At 56.8% G+C, this 18,940-nt stretch overlaps 1 protein-coding gene across 1 annotated transcript in view; it reads right to left on the bottom strand.

The window, feature by feature from the left end:
* Window positions 1-18,940, bottom strand: part of HMCN2 (hemicentin 2) — a 148,288-nt gene that overhangs the window by 46,985 nt on the left and 82,363 nt on the right. Inside the window, 20 exon segments of the mRNA XM_040631353.1 lie at window positions 209-322; window positions 1,851-2,069; window positions 2,721-2,871; window positions 3,437-3,579; window positions 4,129-4,242; window positions 4,371-4,544; window positions 5,266-5,457; window positions 6,587-6,673; window positions 7,162-7,275; window positions 8,427-8,594; window positions 9,667-9,948; window positions 10,722-10,883; window positions 12,692-12,732; window positions 12,734-12,782; window positions 12,969-13,065; window positions 14,112-14,287; window positions 15,844-15,967; window positions 16,829-16,986; window positions 17,605-17,781; window positions 18,525-18,620. Of these exon segments, the coding sequence (XP_040487287.1) occupies window positions 209-322; window positions 1,851-2,069; window positions 2,721-2,871; window positions 3,437-3,579; window positions 4,129-4,242; window positions 4,371-4,544; window positions 5,266-5,457; window positions 6,587-6,673; window positions 7,162-7,275; window positions 8,427-8,594; window positions 9,667-9,948; window positions 10,722-10,883; window positions 12,692-12,732; window positions 12,734-12,782; window positions 12,969-13,065; window positions 14,112-14,287; window positions 15,844-15,967; window positions 16,829-16,986; window positions 17,605-17,781; window positions 18,525-18,620 (2,838 nt within the window).

Here is an 18,940-nt window from a genome sequence, read left to right as displayed (position 1 = left end):
GGGGGGGGGGGGCTGTGATTTGCTCAAGGTGATACAGCTAGAAAGCAGGCCACTTGGAATTTGAGCCCAGTCCGAGCTCACGTGCCCTATGTGACCAACCTCCCAGTACAGCAGGACTGAACGTGCACTGCGCCTTGACCCCCTTCAGCAGGGAGGCCCCCCTGGGGCCTGCTGACCAAAACCCTCTGGCCCCGAGCTGGCCACTCACTCAGCACAAGCAGCTGGTAGTGCAGCCAGTCCTCGCCCACCTCGTTGGAGGCCTTACATGAGTACCTCCCAGCGTCCTCCTCACGCACCAGGGGGATCTGCAGGACCCGACCTCCTGTGGGGACACAGGACAGAGACCTGAACGAGGGCAAGGAGGCAGGGGACCCCAAAGACATCACTGCCCCATGTCCTCTGTGAAATGGAGAGAAGCAGCCTGCCCTGCTTGCTGCGGGCCGGGCCCTGGGCTGAGCAGTTTCCTGGCCTCTGACTCTGGTGCTACTCCTTCCATCTTACAGATGGAAGAACTGAGGCTTCCCAAGAGTGCCCAGCAGCACGGAGCCAGCTCCTCAATGGAGGCAGAGGGAGGGGGCAGAGAGCTGGCCAATGTCCAGGGATAGGTTTTTGGGAGGCAATGAGGAGGCTCCTGGGCTGTGGTGATCGGGGATGGGGGATGGGGTCCTGGGAGGTGTCACCTGGGACCCCCTGTGATCAAGAGACAGCCAGGGCCAGACCCTGGCATCTCTGCGGGGCTAGAGGCGGTCTCCAGCGGAGCCGGGTTAGGGTCACCACGTGTTCAGGATTCTGGGTTGGGGGGATCGCCGGCCCGGGGTTAGGACCAGGGGCTCATTACCTGCAGAGCCAGGGACAGTAGCAGGTTTGGAGAAACAGCAGCTACGTTTGGGGATCACTTGATATGTGAAATTAATCTATGGTCAGGTTCAGAATTAAGGTCCGTTTGTGACCACAACTACTATGTGTCCATGATTAAGGGTCAGTGGCTGGGGTCAGAGGACAATGGTGGGGTTAGAGGTTAATGGCTAGGACCGGGGGGAGAGGGGTGGTCAGCTGATGTCTGAGATTAACCTCTGGTCAGGATCGGAGGTAGGAATCAGCACGTGACTGAGCTCTCTGTGTACCCAGGATCTGGACCATTGTCCGGGTCCAAGGGCAGTGGCCAGGTTGAGGGGTGAATCAGGGGTTTCTGACAGGGATAAACAGCCTTCAGTAAGCATTGCCTCTTCTCCATCCCCAAGAGGCTGCTGTCTTTTGCAAGCACCAAAGTACAAACCTTGGCATGACCCTATTTGTCTAGAGGCCCGTGCAAACCACCTCATCTCCACCCCCGACCAGCCCCACCATTGCTCCAGGACACAGGACAAACCCTAAGCTGAAAGGTCACCGAGTCCCCGCTGATGAGATGGTACAGCGCTCTATGCCTGCCCCCGCCCCCGCCTCACCCCCTCAGTGTGGTCCTCATGAGATCTTACTAAAGGAACTGGGTCCCCCTGCCGAGAAAGACACCAGCTTTGGCTGGTTATCCCCGGACATTACAGATCTTTAGGCCCAGAGGTGGGCATGGCCCAGGTGAGAGCCTCGGGTCTAAAAACCAGGGGGGCAAAGAGGGCCCCCGTTCTTGCCTTCAAATAGGCAAGGAGCGTCTAGCCCTGGTTTACAAAACGCAGCCAAGGTCCAGAGTGGTCGCGTGGCCTGCCCGTGGTCACACAGCCACACAGCCACACAGCAAGCAGCACACGGGAGAGCTCCAAGGATTCATAAGGGCAGTTAAGGAGCCCAGCTCTGAGACGGGTGAACCCCGACCCGTGCCTGCAAACGCCCCGAGCTCTCTGTGCACTCTTAACTACCTTGCAGAACAGACACCCCATCTGCGGCCGAGAGGGGCTGGTCGTCCCTGTACCAGGTGAGCTCCGGGGGTGGGATGGCATTGGTGTCACAGTACAGGTAGGCAGGGTTGTTCTCCACAATCTCCCGGTATTCCGTCACCCCACCCCGGGCCTCTTCTTCCCGGGACAGGACCTCGAAGGCTGCACTGGCATCGCCCACCTTCTGAAACATGGGGGGCACTTGGGGGGGGGGGACAAAGCTGTTAGAACACACAGCCGAGGGACGGGGAAGCGTCTCTGCTCAAAGAGATTCCCGTGCTAGCCTCCCTCAGGTGTGGGAACGCCACGGTTACAGCAGATCTCTTCGGTTAAGGCAGTTTTTAAATTCACTCATTCTTTCCGCCGGTGTTTATTGAACAACTACTATGCTTGGCACTAGGATAAGTTTCCTGCCCTCTGTGGCTCATGTCCAGTGGCCTCAAAAGACTCCCTATGACATGCTGACACCTCTCAGGAGAGGAAGCCAGATCCTAAGTTTTAGCCAGAGTTTATTGGGGCACAGAGGGACAAAATCATTGGCTTTCAGAAGTGGTGGGGGCCCTCAAGGCGCCCTGATCGGATGAGCCACACTTGACGAAGGTAAAACCAAGGTCGGTCGGGAGGGCAATGAAGGCCCCAAGTCACAAAGTCAGTTAATGGAAGAGCCCAGGCCAGGGCTAGGGGCCTGGAGGTAAGACACGCCAGCCAGTAATGAGAAAGGGAAGAAGCCAGCAGGAAGAGAGTCCTCCTGCCAGACTGTTCCAGAAGCATGCACACTTCCCACTCCCAGCTGTCCCACCTCCCCATCCCCACTGGCCCCTGCTCCACCCAGCCCCGCTGGCCCCCACACACCCTGGATGAGCACACTGAAGTCCTGGTCATCCTCGCCAGCCACGTTGCTGGCCACACACAGGTATCGCCCCGAATCCGAGACCTGCGTGGGCTGGATCTGGAGCAGCCGGCCTTCTCCCAGGATGCGGAGTCGCTGGTTGGGGGTCACGGGCTGGGTGGGGGAAGAGGGGGAACCGTCAGAAATGAGAGGCAGAGAGCACCCAGACGAGCCTATATATATATATTCGTAACTTATTTATTCGAGAGAGAGAGAGAGAGCACGCACAAGCAAGTGCGGAGGGAGGGACAGACGGAGATGGAGAGAGAGAATATCAAGCGGACTCCACGCTCAGCGCGGAGCCTGATGCGGGGCTCGATCTCACCACCCTGAGATCGTGACCTGAGCCGAAACCAAGAGTCAGATGCTCAACGGACTGTGCTACTAAGGGACCCCAAACCTACTTACGTTTTAGCAAAATTTTAAGAATACCACACGAAGTAATGGTAGTGCTCAGACAATTTTATAACACCAAACCCGTATGGCTGAAAAACCGGGAGTTAAATGGGTAAATATAGACTTTAATGTCGATGAAGGCTGTTTCCCACAAACAGTCGGATTTCTTATTAAAATACAAAGTGAGGCAGGGCCCAGGCCGGCTATGGGACCAGGTGCTCTGACAGGCTTCTCTGGAAGGTTCCAAGCAGAAGCAGGGGGTCCCCAGGCTTTCCTCACTCACCCGTCCGTCCTTGTACCAGCTGATGGTGGGCGGGGGCACGGCCCAGCTCTCACACTCCAGGGTCAAGGTACTGTTGACCTTGGTCTTCACTTCCTTCACGTTGGCCTCCCCCAAGGTGTCATCTTTGGAGATGGAAGGGGGGACTGAAAACCACAAGGGCGTCTGAGAAGCAGGCCTAGGAAAGGGGTGCTGAGACCCAGGGCTCACCCTGCACCCAGGGCAGTCCCAGAAAGGGGGGTCTGCTTCCCGAGCGCTGAGGAACAGGGAGCCTGGAGACCGACCCGCTCCTGCGGCTGTTCACTTAGGGGAGAGACTGCTGGTTGTCAATGCTTTATAGGACAGGGCAGGTCTGGGGCAGGGAAATTCCTGGGGTGACCTCTGTGGGCCGTTCTGGGGGTGCGGGGTCTCAAGTCATGGGGCCTCTGGCCATACCACACTGCAGGTGGCAGAAGGAAACCAGGACTGGTGTGGATCTGGGCGTCCAAGTGACCCAAGTCCTAACTCACTTGTTCCCCCTTCTCCTGGGGCCCTGGCCCTAAGTGACTGCGTCAGCCCTAGCTGCCCCAGACCATCAGCGGAGACAAGCCATAGATAGGTGCGTAGGGTGTCTGTGGCACCCAGGTACCGGGGCCCACAGGCTCCCACGCAGCCTCCTGCCTCCCTGCTGGTGCCCTGGAGGGTCCCTGACTCACTGAGCACTTCCACGTGGTAGTTCTTCATGGCCTCCCCAAGTTCATTGGTGACCACACAGGTATACTGGCCCGCATCTTCCTTCTGGGCATTCAGGATCTGCAGCCCATGGGTGCCTGCTTGCAGGGGCGGGGGCCAGGGTCACCCGGAGGTCACATGACCTCAGGCTCACCAGTCCCTTCCTCTAACCCAGCCCAAGAACGTGTCACCTGTCCCCTCGCTCTCCCCCTACACAGGGCATCACCTGGGAGCAGCTGGATGTTGTTCGAGGCCTCAAATGGGGCGCCATCTTTCATCCAGGTGATGGTGGGGGAGGGGAAGGCCAGTGCCTCGCAGATCAGAGAAATGGGGTTGCTGATGGTCACTGTCACCTCTTCATCCGCACTGTCCTCCGTCACTCCCAGGATGGTGGGGACCACTGTGGGGAGGCAGGGGGGTGTGATTGTTAACAGAGATCCCTAACCCTGGGCCTGAGGACCCAGAAAAGTCTCAGACCCTGGTGCTTAGCTTTGGACCCTAGGCTTTCCACCACTAAGCCACACCACAGAGGAGGCTGGCCTACTTCTGCCTCAACTACCCCAGTAGTTTCTTAACATCCAGATGATCTACTGATTCACCAGAGCCTTGTCAGTTCTGCTTGTGTTCCAGAGGGTTCCCCGATACACGAAGAGCTCTGCTTTCATTGGTCCTAAGATTTCCTCTTTCGGGCCCTGCAGGGGACTGTCCCCTTTACTGCCAGCATTTTTAGAAACAGATTTTCTTAAGCCAGGCTGTGTCCCTCTCATATACTAGATCCCTGTTTCTCCTGACAAGACAGTTCGTGCTGATCGGGAGATGGACACCCGGGGGCCCTGCTACCTCTCTACGCCTCAGAGCTTCATTGGTGACACAGGGACAAGCACATCTCCCACCTCCTAGGCTTGTTGTGAAGACCCAACCAGTCAGGCCTGTCCAAATGCCTAGCCCATAACTGTTCGGCCAACAGAGCTATTATTTTGTTGTTGCTGTTGAACCCAGAGAAATGGGGGGAAAAATAGGAGAGGGCTTTGTGGGACACGAGGGCTGTCTGTAACGAGCTGGTCACCTTGGTTCTCCCTCCTCTTGGTGCCCAGGGCAGCTGGGAGAGGCCCAGCACTTACCCAGGACACTAAGCTGGAAGTGTCTGGTCTTCTCGCCCACAGCATTGGCTGCAATGCAGGAGTAGTGGCCAGAGCTAGACAGGTTGGCCTGGAGCACCTGCAGGAGGGCTCCGTCTGGAGAAATGTGGTGGGCGTCTCCACCAGCCAGGGGCCGGCCATCTTTGAACCACGTGACCTTGGGTTGTGGGTGGCCTGTAAGGATGGGGAAGCAGGTGAGACAATTCAGCAGGCTCTGACTGGGTTGGCCAAGAGGTCAGAGGTGGCTCCAGGATAGGGCAGAGGACATGGATTCTCCATCTCAGTCCCAGAGGCCCAGACAGCAGAGCAAGACACAGAAGCAGCTACCAAGCCTGGTCTGGGTCCTTTCCTATGTGGTTGATTGCCTTTTCCTTATGGTGGAGTGGGCTGAGATGACTTGGTATAGACAGGCAAGACAGAAAGGTAAGTTATTCCCTTCACCAACCAGCCACCCACTTTTCTCTCCATCCGTCCATCTATCCACTCACCCACTCACACACCTAACCATCCATCCATCCGTCCATCCATCCATCCACTCACCCACTCCCCATCCATCCATCCATCCATCCATCCAACCATCCATCCACCCATCCACCTCTCCATCCATCCATCCATCCATCCATCCACCCACCTTCCCATCCATCTATCCATCCATCCACCCATCTACTCACCCACTCCCCATCTATCCATCCATCCATCCACCCACCCACCTCCACATCCATCCATCCATCTACCCACCCACACACCCACCCACCTCCCCATCTATCCATCCACCCACCCACCTCCACATCCATCCTTCCATCTATCCATCATTCCTTCCATCCATCCATCCAGCCAGCCAGCCCAGTCCACAAGCATTAATGGGAGCCTACTCTGCTAAACACTGGGAAAACCAAGGTGACTAAGCAGTCCTTGGGTCCTCAAGGACCTCAGAGCCTGACTGGGGTACACAGATGTCCCAAGGTTACTACGGTCCAGTGTGCTTAGTGCTGGGACAAGAAAGCCCTGGGGCCTCTGGGAGCCCAGTGGAGGTAGCCCATGGGCCCAAGGGGTCAGCCAAGGACTCCTTGTAGAAAGTCCTGGAAGCAAAGGTCTGTAGTCGTGTGAGGAGTGGGGAGGAGTGTTTGGGGGCAGAGGCATAGCGGGTGCAAAGAGGAGCAGGGATATGGTGCCAAGTTTATGATATACAGAGACCCTCCATGAGGAGCACTGGGGCTGGGGGCAGGCTGGGACTCTGGTACCTCCTCCTCTCTGAAGCTATCTTCTCATGCTTCTCTCAGCCCACCGTGTGTGTGGCCCTTACCTGTGGCGTTGCATGTCAGGTGAGCTGTCTGCCCCTCGGGGACCTTGACTGCCTCCTCTCGGTCCTCGTTCTCAATCCTGGGAGGAACTGGGAGAAGCAGGGAGACAGATGCTTACTGACAAGGGTTGGCTGAACGACCATGAAGCAGGAAGGCAAGAGCCCAGAACCAAGAGCCTAACGCAACTGCCTTCAGTTCCCTGTGCCTCAGTTTCCCATCCTCTTGTGCCTGCTCCCATGGGGCAGTGAGTTCAATAAACATTTGGTGCTGGCTGAGGGGGAAGTACCAGTGCCTCTGGGGGAAGGCCCTGACCAGAGGAAGGCAGTTAGGTGGTGTTGAAAATATTTGCCCCCTTCCACTTTGGGTTAGTCCTTGCTGTTTCCAGAAAGTTCCATGACAGCCTCCGAGCAGAGGTTGCTGATCAGGCAGAGAAAACAAGGCTTGGCCTCTCCCTCCTTCCTGTGCTGAGCCCCCTGCTACAGCACAAGCCCTAAGTCCTGGGCACGGGACCCCAGAAGCTCCTAGGTGGGAGAGGAGGAATTTGTGGGGTGTGCAGGAGAATGGGGCTGTGACATACCCAAGACTTCGACGTTAAAGTTCCTCCGAACCTCTCCAGCTTCGTTGCTTGCCAGGCACGAGTAGAAACCTCTGTCTTGCTCTTGTGCCCGGGTCATCCTCAGCATCCAGCCACCTGGGGAGGCAGAGGAGGGGGCTCCAATCACAGCTATGAGCAGCCTCTGTCCCAAGCTGAGCCCAGGCTGCTCACCAGGAACAAGAGTGCACCAGGTGTTGTCATTAGATGTGTATGTGTCTGCCTCCCCCAGTGCTCCTTTCCTCAGATGGGGAAACTGAGGCCCAGGAGAGTAAACAGATGGAGGGAGCCCGCGGACATTAGATAGGCACATGGGTAAACTTGAGGACCCTCTTCTAGTAAGAAGGATATGTCCCCCGGCTACCCCTGGTTCTGGGGACTGGCTGGGGCTAAAAGGACAGCAATGGGCTCTGCAGTCCTGGCCCAGGCCAGACGCCCCCATTCTATTCTAGCAGACCTAGAAAAAAAGCCACCTTCTCCCAAGGACCTCTCAGAGGCAAGCCAGCTGCTCTCAGGGGAATGCAACCAAGGTTCACCTAAGACCTGCCCAGGGAAGGCAGATACACAGGACATATCATTACTGCTGTTCCTGAGCCCAAGGCAGACATCACTATGGACTGCCATGCTCCTTTCTGCCCAGAGGCAGTCTCTGAATTCACATCACAAGGTATCTGGACGCCCCTACCATGTGCTCAGAAGTGGTGCACAGGGGAAAATTTATTTGCCATCGCAGCTTTGGCTGAATCACTGAAACTGAGCTTCAGTGGTCTTGAAGTTCCTGTAAGATTTGAATGGGACACTGCCTCTTGGGCCTCAGTTTCCCCATTTGTATACCAATAAGAACCATCATAAACCAACTTTGTGGGCAGGATGAATATTCAGAGAAGGTGCTTAACTCAGCATTTCAAAAGTTTGTTACTGTTCCGAGGGATGTTATAGATATGCCATGAGAATTTTTTTTTCCTGCTGCAGGACTTATCAGAACCTAAACTATGCAAATAGTCACTGTCAGTCTTCAGGAGGGGAACAGAGCAGGAAGTCTTTTCCAAACTTATTTAAATCCAATTGTTTTTCCTGGAGCACCTCACCTAGCCAGTGTTTTTGGTTGTACTCTTGGGGGACCAACAGCTCAATGGTTATCCCAACCAGGCCTGGCAGCAAAGGGTCAGAGGTCAGGAACATGTGATAAACAGAGGTAGAGGCAGAGGGCCAGACCTGATAACCAGATAGCCCCTTGGCTGGCACCTTACCTGCCAAGAGGTATGTGTCCTCCCCGGGGCTGATGGGCTCCTCCCCTCGGAACCAGCGGACCGCTGGGGGTGGGACACCTGTGGCTTCACAGAGCAGTGTCAAGGGGCTGTGCAAGGCAGCAGAGACGTTGGTCAGAGGATCCAAATCTCCGATGAGCTGTGGGGGCACTAGACACAGAGGAGAAACCACATTCAGGCTGCACATGTATGCTCCTTCCCTGCACCCCCCAACAGCTGTCCCCCTGCAAGGTCCCCCACCCCCAGTCAGGAGAGCCTGAGGAGAGAAGTGACAAGATCAAAGCGGCTCCCACTGAAGGGAGTGACTGGTGGCCACAGGCTGGGCTTTGGCTTCAGGCAAACACCTTGGGCCTCAGTTTCCCCACCCCCTCAGGAGGAGGCCAAGGAGGATTCAACACGTGCTTAGTATAGTGCCTAGTGCTGAGCAACGGGACTGGAACTCTAGTTCCAGGGGGAACACAGGTACGCCCCCTGAATCCACACGGCAGGGGTAAGTGGCACCTCTCACTTTCTAAAGGATCCATTCCAGAAGGAAGCCACGCTCTATCAGGCAGGGGCTAAGTGGGCGAGGCAGGGATCCCTGGGGGGTGGAAGGGGGTAGAGGGGTGGGGGAAGGCATGATGAGAAAGGCCTTCCTAAACCCAGCCCTGCCCATCTTATCTCTTACCACTTCCTGCTCCTACCCTGAGGCATACAGTAGGAGCTCAATAAAAGATTGGAATCAGAAGGCTGTTGCAGCCACCCTGAAAGTGCCATATCACCTCTCCAGGCCTCCGTAGTCTGTTCCCTCTGCCCTGCACACCGTTCCCCTCAGCCTGGCACCTGGTTAACTCCTACTCAGCTTTTACATTTCAGCTAAAAGGTCGCCTCCTACGGGAGGCCGCCCTGACTTCCCATGACAGTGTTGAGGCTCTTCCTTGTCTCTCATAGGCCCTGGATCCCCCCATCACACGAGTCCTGCAGAATAGAGACTGCTTATTTCCCCAGGGCTAGGAATGGAGTAGGGGAACAGCAAGTAAGGGAAAGAAAGAGGGAGGAAATGAGGGCTATTTGGGGCCAGCCCTGATTTTGAAAGCAATATTCAAGGCTTCCCCCCAACAGGGGCCCCATTAGTGGCCTGACTCTTGGAAGAACAAGGGGCTGTGCCTGCAGGTTGGACTGGCCCTGCTCTCTCCAATCAGCCCCACTCTCCGTCCTCCTCCAGCACACTGCCGGTGCTCACCCAGCACAGAGAGCGCGAACCTCCTCTCGACCCTTCCGGCCACGTTCTCAGCCACGCAGCTGTAGTGTCCGCTGTGGGCAGCCTGAGCCCGCTCCACGTGCAGCCTCTGACCCTGGTTCTGCAGCCGTAAGCCAGGCTCGGGCCCCAGCGGCTGGCCGTCCCGCTCCCACGTCACCCTGGGCGGGGGCTTCCCTGTGACATTGCACTGCAGAGTGGCCTCCCCATCCTGGACCACGGAGACCTGTGTGTGGGGCTCCTGGGGGCCAGCGATCTGAGGGGGAACTGAGGATGAGGAGAAAGCATGTCAGTGCAGGCCGCCATGGCTGCTGGGCACCAGGCCCTCACTATGAACCAGGCCCGCCCACGCACAGGCCTATGCTCCCCCGGCCACTCGCTGGCTGTGTGACCTTGCCAGGTGACCTCACCTCTCGGGGTACCCATTTTCCATTTCTATAATCGGGTCACAACAGTACTCCCAACCCCTCTCCTGCCCCTGGGAATCAGGGGCAGGCCCACTGTTTGGAGGACAAGGTCACACAGCATGGCCCTGACAATCTGAAGGGGTCTCCTTCCTCAGAAACCAGGGACTTCCTGGAGCTTAAACAGTCGTTTGGGGACCGTTTGGGGCAGGCCATTATTGCATAGGTGGGATGCTGAACAGTGCTCTTCCTGGGTTTGTTTTCTAGAATGATTTTTACAAGGCTGCATACCTAATTTCATCCCTGCAGGACAAGTAGAGGCAGGAGCTTCGCATACGTTTTATATTGCTTTGTTTTCAACTGTTTCAAGATATATTTGATTTCTCTGGGCCAATGGGGCCTGCTTGGGACCCTGTCGCCCCTCTCTCGTGCTGGTCACGAGCTGGAGCGAGCTGACTGGGAGGGGCAGTTCATAAAACGCCAGCCGTCTAAGAGGGCACGTGAAATTGTTCTCATTGCCACAGTTCCTGCCATTGCTGGGATTCTGGAGGGTGCGGTCCGCCCTACCAGCATGCTTGGTTACCCCCCCCCTTCTGGGCCCTTCTACCTGGTTCAGGTCATCCCAGCCCGGCTCACCATGCACCTCCAGCAGCTGGTCCTGGCTGCTATTTCCCGCCACGTTGCTGCACTCACAGGTGTATGTGCCGTCCTGGGCCAGCTGGGACTGTCCCAGGTACAGCAGCCGCCCCACAGCTGACACCTGCTCCAGGCTGTTCCCCTCCCCTGGCAAGGGCTGACCTAGATGCAGCGAGAAAGAAGCCTCTGGTCCTTCCACCCAGAATGTTTGTCCTCCCCTCCTCCCATCCTGGCCAACTCCTGCTCACACCTTCTGGTGTCCGCTTCCACAGCACCTCGACCAAGAAGTCTTCCCTGGATGCCAAAGCTGCTCCTGGCTCCCCCTCTGAGCTCCCAGCACCCCCAGGCTTCTCCTCACCACACATCTGCCTGCAGATCAGTGTCCCGTCTGAATCCCAGCCCGGCCTGGCCCTTCAGGAAGGCAGACCTTGCCTCACATCCTCCCTGGGATCCTTAGGAGCTCCTTGGGGCCTGACACATAGTTGGGCTCAACGAAGGCTACTGAACGATCCATCCGTCTAGCTGCAGTGACCTGGGGAGGGAGAGCAAGCAGCTCCCCCTTACCTTTTCTCTGCCCATGCTCTCTTCCCTGCTGGCCTGCCTTGCTGCTCCCAGACGGATCCCTAGCCCAGACCGCTCCTCCAGCTCTGGACACCTCCCCCTGACTGCCCGCTTGACATCTCATCAGGTGCCTAACAGAGGTCTCCAAATTAACAAGCCCCAAACTCCAGGGCTGTCCCCAGACCTGCCCCCCCAAGTTCTCCCTCTCGGTGATGCTGGCACCCCTCTCTTAACTCTCAGACCAAAACCTTGAGTTACCCTGACTCTTCCTTCTTTCTTTCTATCCAACCCGGCAGGAAATCTGCCAGCACTACCTTCAAAATGCATCCAGACTGGACTCCTCCCGACACCTAATGGCTACCCACCTGGTCCAGGCAGTCAGGGCCACCCTTGCTGTCAATGGTCTGTTCGCATGGCTGGCAGGGTGAATTTGCCAGAGTATAAATTGGATTGTGTCCCTCCTCTGTCCAGAGCCTTTACAGTAACCCCATCCCTCTCAAGGTAAAAGTTGAACAGTAGCCCATCCCTCTCAAGGTAAAAGTCGAGATCATTACGGTGGCCTCCATCCAGCTCCCATCGCTCTGGTAACCATCTCCTGCTACCTCTCCCTTGCTGACTCTGCTCCAGCGCATTTCCTCTTTGCCTGCGCTTCAAACACACTTGGCTTATTCCTGCCCCAGGGCCTTTGCACCTGCTCATACCTCTGCCTGAAATGTTTTTCCTTGCAATATTCTCATGTTCATCCCTCCTTCACCTTCTTAAATTTTGCTTGGTGAAACAGCCCTGGACTCCCAGCCTGAAACTACAAACATCTTCTCCCTCTTCTGGCTTTATTTTTCTCCATAGATCATACCTTCCGTCAAAGTTATTCACTAACTTTCTGTTTATCATCTGACTACCCCCATCCACCACCATGTTTCCAACGGGCCTGGCATGGAGAGGCTTTCAGTACATACTGGTTAAATGAATGAATTCCAGATACTTACTGAGCACCTATTTTGTACCAGGTGCTGATCTGCAATTCAGTGGTGGCCAAGACAGTGCCCCACGGGGCTGAGACTCATGGGAGAGCAGACACTGAAGGACTGAGATGACTACATGACAGGCTGACACACAGGGGCCGTGTCCAGGAGGCCCTGCCCAGCCCTGGAGTGGGGGTCAGGGAGGGCTTTCTGGAAGAGAGGTCTAAGGACCAATCCAGCTCTTGCTGGGTGGGAAAGGTCTAGGGCCTCCGGCAGACTCGGGGACCGAGTAGAGAGGAGCTGAAGGCAGCGTCACTTCCACAACGAGCACCCTTACCCCCAGGGCTGTAAGCCCACCTGTCTCCAGCCCAGCTAGGCTCTGGGCTGGGGGCGCCCAGTGAGGGCAGGGGCACCGAGGGTGGGGCTGGGCTAGGGAAGCAATCATACCATCCTTCCTCCAGGAGATCTTGGGGAAGGGGATGCCTCGGCTCGGTCACAGTCAGGGTGCGGGGTTCCCTTGAGGGGAACACAGGAGGCACTGAGGAAGAACAGAAGAACAGAGAGAGAGATGGGATGAGTGGTGGGCTGCGAAGGGAGAGGGATGGGCAACAGAGAAAGCCTGTATCCTGGAACCACCGAGGCAGCATTCCCCCCGGGGGGGCAGGAGAGCCAGCCGCAGCAGGGGCAGGGGGAGGGACCCCAGACCAGCCCCCAAGATTCTCACCCCAGACATTTAGGTTGTAGTGCTTCTCCGAGCGGCCCGCCTGGTTCAGCGCCTCACAGGTATAGCGGCCTGCATCCCCCACTTCCGCTCTGCTCACCTGGCCAAGAGCAAGAATGACCCATCAGCGGGGGCAGCACAGAGATGGGGTTACCCCTGGACAGAGTGACCTTGGGCAGGACACTTTACCTCACTGCATCTCCCCCCTACCTGGAACCCGGGGGCAATGACAGCACCTCTCCCACCTACTACACCATGACGTTTCCAGAAGCTATGGCTTATGCTGGCCTGACATGGGCCAGGCACATGGAATGGGCTCCCCAAATGGCAGCCCTGCCAGTCTCACCCCACTTCCTATCCACAGCCCGGCCCTGCTAAGGATGGTGGGTATGTGGCTGGGCCAGTCCTTCTCCTGCCTTTAATCTGCTCCTGGCCTCTTTGGGAAGTCCAACAACACACCAGAAGGGAAGGTGGAAAATGAAGGATGGGGACAGGAGATCCTGTCCTCAGAGGTCAGATCCTGACAGAGGGGGTGATGTAGCTAGGTCGTGGCTTTGAACAATGTAGGGAGGAGAGGAGGGCATTCCAGGCAGAGGAAACCAAATCAAGGTGCTCCGAGTTGGGAACGATCACGTCACAAGGTGGAGAGCGGTGATCACGTCCCCCTGTTCCCTAGCTGACATGGATGAGAAGTTCTAGGGGCTGGCTTTCTTTTCATAAGAAAGGAAAAAGGTGGCAAGGTGCTTAAAGGTGACAGACCTGAGGCCCGTGTGGTCAGGACACTGCCTAAGGTGGCAGAGCCAGCAGGAGGTGGGGCAGAAATGTAAATCCAGGCTGACCCCAGAGTCCCTGACCCTAACCCACCCTTCCCTCGCTGGGCCAGAGGCCCGATGAAGGGCTCTAACACCCAAAGGCCAGGAGGCTTTTGAACAAAGAGCGAAAAACTGTTGGAAAGAGAAAGTCTCAGCTTTGTGGGGACTGAGGGAGGGCCTCCAGCGGCTTCTTACCAGGTCAGGAGGGCGTGCCCCAGGGCCTGGGTCACACTGAGCGGAACTGCTCTCACTGGGGCACCCGCAGGCCCCACCCCGCCCAGGGCTAGCTCTGCTGTGCGTGGAATCCCCGCCGGCACCCCCAGAGGCCACCCACCTCCAACAAGGCCTTGTCTGGGGAGAGGTGGACGCCGGGCCTCGGCTCCAGGGGGCGGCCGTCCTTCCTCCAGCTCAGCACAGGAGGGGGCACGGCTTGGCTCCGGCACTCCAGGGCCACAGACTCGTTGGCCACGATGGACACGTTCAGCTCTTCCCCGAGGATGCTTGGGGGCGCTGTGGCAGGGGGCAGGAGAGGAGCCTCAGGCAGGCGGGTGGGACCGGGGTCGGCACCAGACGATGGGGAGTCAGCTTTAGGAGGGGGCCTCTGTCTGGAGCTGTAACCCTCTTATCCTCCCCTCCAGGACCTTCCCAGTCCTGCTGCAAATCTGAATAGGCTGGTGGGTCATAACAAGGTCAATCTCCCACGTGCGGCTTCGTGTGTTAGCTGTCCGAGATGATACCATCGAGGGAGAGGGGGTAAAGGGGACCCAGGATCTCTCTGTACTAACTCTTACAACTGTGTGTGAATTCACGATTATCTCAAAAAAATTTTTAAAGAAATATAGATATCTTTATTTTTTTAAGTTTTTTAAAAAGCAGATCCCCAAGGCACCTTTTCCCCTGGTACAAAAATGACCAGAGCAGTGTCGGGGTTAGGAAGGCAGGGTCTGGAGTCACAGCTCCTGGGTGGAGTCCTGTGTCTACCACTCAGGCACTGTGTGAGGCCCTGGAGATGTTACTCAGCCTCTCTGGACCTCGATTTCCTCATCTGTACGATGGGATTAAAGTAAGTACCCACCTCATGGGGGCTCCGTGAGATTAAACACAATGACACAGTGAGTACTTCGGTACACAATCCCTGTTAGCTATCACTCCCGCAAAGGCAAAGAGCTAGAATGGACGGCTGCCTCACCCCTCCTACCCGAGGCTCTACGTTTCCCAGAGTTCCCTCATGCACCTGTGCAGACCTCCACAAAATCCCGGAAGAGGAATTGTTAAAACAACAGTGACTGTAACCGTGTGCTTCGTGAGGGCAGCGAATCCCATGACACCCTCTAAGGGGGGGTGCTATCTTTGCCCCAGTTCACAGATGAGGAAAGGGAGGCTCAGGGACCCCTGGGTGGCTTAGTCGGGGTAAGTGCCCGACTGTTGACTTCAGCTCAGGTCATGATCTCAGGGTCGTGGGATTGAGCCCTGCATTGGGCTCTGCACTCAGTGCCAAGTCTGCTTGTCCCTCTCCCTCTGCTCTTCCCCCTGATCTCTCTCTCGAATAAATAAATAAAATCTTCAAAAAAGAAAGAAAGAAAGAGAGAGAGAGAAAGAAAGGAAGGAAGGCAGGCAGGCGGGCTGGCTCAGAGAAGCAGAGTGACTGGCCCAAGCTCACGGAGCTAGGAAGTGGCAGAGGCAGGATTTGAACCCCACATCTATGACACTCACAAGCTCCAAACACCCACCCCACTGCCTTTCTGGAACGGAGTTACCCCCTTTCACCTAGGACAGTGAGAACATCGGTTCCTGACATGAGCGGGTACTCTTCCTGCCACGTCTTGCTCCTTCTATCTGTTCCCTGAACACAGAGCTCCCGGCTGTGCAGGCCACCCGCCCACCCACCTGTCCACGACAGGGGAGCTCACCTCCAACTGACCCCCATGTGAAGGCAGCCAGGGTCTCAGGCTGGCGCCCCCCACATCTAACTGCCCCTCGCCCTTTGGGCCTGGTGGGGGCGCCCCCAGCCCCAACTTCTTGAGCCACTGGCCTGGACCAGATGGCACCCCGAGCCTGAGACTCACTGTGGACATAGAGCACGACGTCCCGGCGGTCCTCGCCCACCGCACTCACGGCCACACAGGAGTAGCTGCCCGAGTCCGAGGCCCGGGCACTGGCCAGGGTGAGGACCCGGCCCCCGGGGAAGACCTGTGCCCCCAGGAGGAAGCCCACGTGAGCTTATGCACCTCAGGGGGCAGCACCCACACCTTCACGCACTGGCCCTGATGCCAGGCACACCTGGGCAGCAGCCTCCACACCCCAGAGCCCCCCAAGGGGCAGGGGAACCGGGAGCTGCGCCCGGACCTTGGGATGGCTGCTGGCTGCTGGGCAAACTACATCATGCTCCGAAAGAATCCTCAGGAACAGCATTACAGCTAGTGAGCCCTTGCAACGGGGCTGAACCCCAAGTATAAGACAGATGCACAACCGACTTCAAAGAGAACAAAAGGAAAAATGTAAAATATCTTAGTAATTTCTATGTTGATCATGTGATGAACAGATTCTTGGGTAGTTTGGGTTAACTAAAATAGGTCATTAAGTTGGATTTCACTTATTTCTTTCCACTCATTTGAATGTGGCTGCTAGAAAATTTAAAATTACATATATGGCTCGTGGTGCCTGGGCGGCTCAGTCGGTTGAGCACCCGACTCTTGGTTTCTGCTCAGATCATGGGATCGAGCCCCGTGTTGGGCTCCGTACTCAGCGTGGAGTCTGCTTGAGACTTTCTCTCCCTCTCCCTCTGCCCCTCCTCCCCATGCGTGCTCTCTCTCAAATAAATAAATAAATCTTTTTAAAAATTACATGCAAAGCTCGTATTGGTGGCATCATTATGTTTCTGGAGACCATGCGGCTCTAGACACCCCATTTAGCAGCTCTCCTTCCTCCCTCCAGCGAACTGTCCTTGGCAGCCCGCTTCTCCCTCACCCTGGAGCTCCCAGGGCCTGACCTCTGCTCCTAACACCTACTGAGGCACCAGGGAGGAGAGCCAGGGCTGCCCAGCCTGCTGACCTGGAGGCCCGAGGCCCCTGCAGTGGACACGGGGTTTCCATCCTTCAGCCATATCAGCGTGGGGCTGGGGGCTCCGGTGGCATTACAGGTCAGCCGGACCGGAGCGTTGAGCAGCACGGGGCCTGGCAGGCTGGGCGGCAATGTGATGCGTGGAGGCACTGCAGGTGGGGGTGACACAGGGCACAGGGTGAGCCCCACTGAGGGCAAAGCCGGCAGGGCCCCGGTTAGGAGAGCCCACAGAACACACAGCCACAAACAGAAGTGCGGGGACTGCCACTCCCAACAAGGGTCCCTCACTCCACAGTTCCCAAGGTGTTCATCTCATCCTTACAATACCACCATGAGGCTTCTACAGATGGGATACTGGGAATCAGAGAGGGCAAGTCACCTGCCCAAGGCTGACCAGATAGAAAATGACAGAAATAGCACTTGAACTTGGGTCTTCTGGTCAGCATGAGGTCATTATTATGGGGATGGCGTGGGGTAACAAGGCTGAGGACCCCTGGGTAGGGTAGGTGGATGGATGGATGGATGGATGGATAGATGGACGGATGATGGATGGACAGAGAGACAGATGGTGGGTGGATAGAGAGATGATGGATGAAGGATGAATGATGGATGGATGAATGATGGATGGATGGATGGAAGGAGAGACGATAGGTGGATGGATGGATGGATGGATGGGTGGATGGATGGATGGATGAACAGACTGGCAGAGAAATGAATGGAGGGACAACTTTTTGGAGAAAGACCCCTTTAGTCCCAGGGCAGCTCACCATTGACCCGCAGCCCAAACTGCAGCTCTGTGCTGCCTGCCACGTTGGACGCCACGCAGCGGTAACTCCCGGCATCAGAAAATCGTGCCCGCTCAATGCGGATAACTCTCCCGTCAGCTGACACCGTCACTCCCTTCCGGGCAGAGACAGGCTGGTGGCCCTTGAACCAGGAGATATCTGGGGAAAAGAAGAGAGGTGCAAGCAGTCCGGCCAGCCCTTCAGACTGCTCCTGGGTAATAAGCATCTACAAAGGGCTTTCGGGGGGGGTGCACAGGGCGAGCCTTTATTTCAGGCACTGGAGCAAGCCGGTGTTCTCAAAAAAGAAGGCTGGGGTGGAACAGGGCAGTGTTGTCTGAGACAGGACACTGGCAGAGGGGACGTTCCCTGGGATGGAGGCTGGGGTAGCCAGGAGCGAGGAGAGTCAAAGCCAGCCCGACCCGCCTCACCTCTCCCTGCCAGGAAACCATCTTTAGAGGGAAACATGCCGCATTCTAAATCAGCACCCTTGTAAGCATGGGCCTTACATCCTGCCAGCGCCCACCCCGTCGGCCGAACACTCACACCTAGCTCCGAGCACCTGGCCTTTCCCCAGCGGCTGGTCTAGAGAAGAGCCCCAGACAGACAACAACTCAGAGATCCTGGTCCCGGGCCCAGGCCCCAGGCCATCCTGTGAGATTGCAAACTCTGAACAGAAGCCCCCTGCACGCTGGCTTTAGATACCAGTGCAAAAGCTCTGGGCCCTGGCAGTGACTGGCATATTGAGAAGGAAGCAAGGAAAGTTGAGAAATAGGGGGAAAGCCTACTGAGTGCTTGCTGTTCCGTCCACAGCCCAAGCGGTGCCTGGGGCACCGGCCAGCCTCATTAGATGGGGAGCTTGGGCCAGCTGGAGACGGCTTGCAGCCCAGAGGAGGGGGTCTTACCAGGAGGGGGCACGCCCGAAGCCAGACACTCCAAGGTTACTGAGGCATTTTCCAGCACTGCCTTGTTCAGCGGGCCCGGCTCAATGTTGGGGGGCACTGGGGAGACAAGGAGAGCCCTGGCTTGGTGGATGAGGGTTCCGGCAGCTCATCCCAGCCATCCCTGATGTCCCTCCCCAGCCTTCCCGAAGGGTCTGGGCAATAAAAGCCCCGAAAGGCTCATGTCCTCTGAGGCAGGAACCCCACTCCTGAACCGGCACAAGAACAAGGCATTGGGCTGCGATCTTTACGGAAGGGGCACAACGGGGACAACCCCATCACCCAGCTCTGCTGGGACAGCCGACAGCTGGTATGGTGGAAAGTGACAAGTCCAGAGGTTTGCCAAGCACGCAAGGACGTAGATGAACCCAAGAATGAAT

The sequence above is a fragment of the Ursus maritimus genome, unplaced genomic scaffold, assembly GCF_017311325.1.
Source record: "Ursus maritimus isolate PB19 unplaced genomic scaffold, ASM1731132v1 scaffold_17, whole genome shotgun sequence".
NCBI lineage: Eukaryota > Metazoa > Chordata > Mammalia > Carnivora > Ursidae > Ursus > Ursus maritimus.
This window is presented reverse-complemented; position numbering and strand designations above follow the sequence as displayed.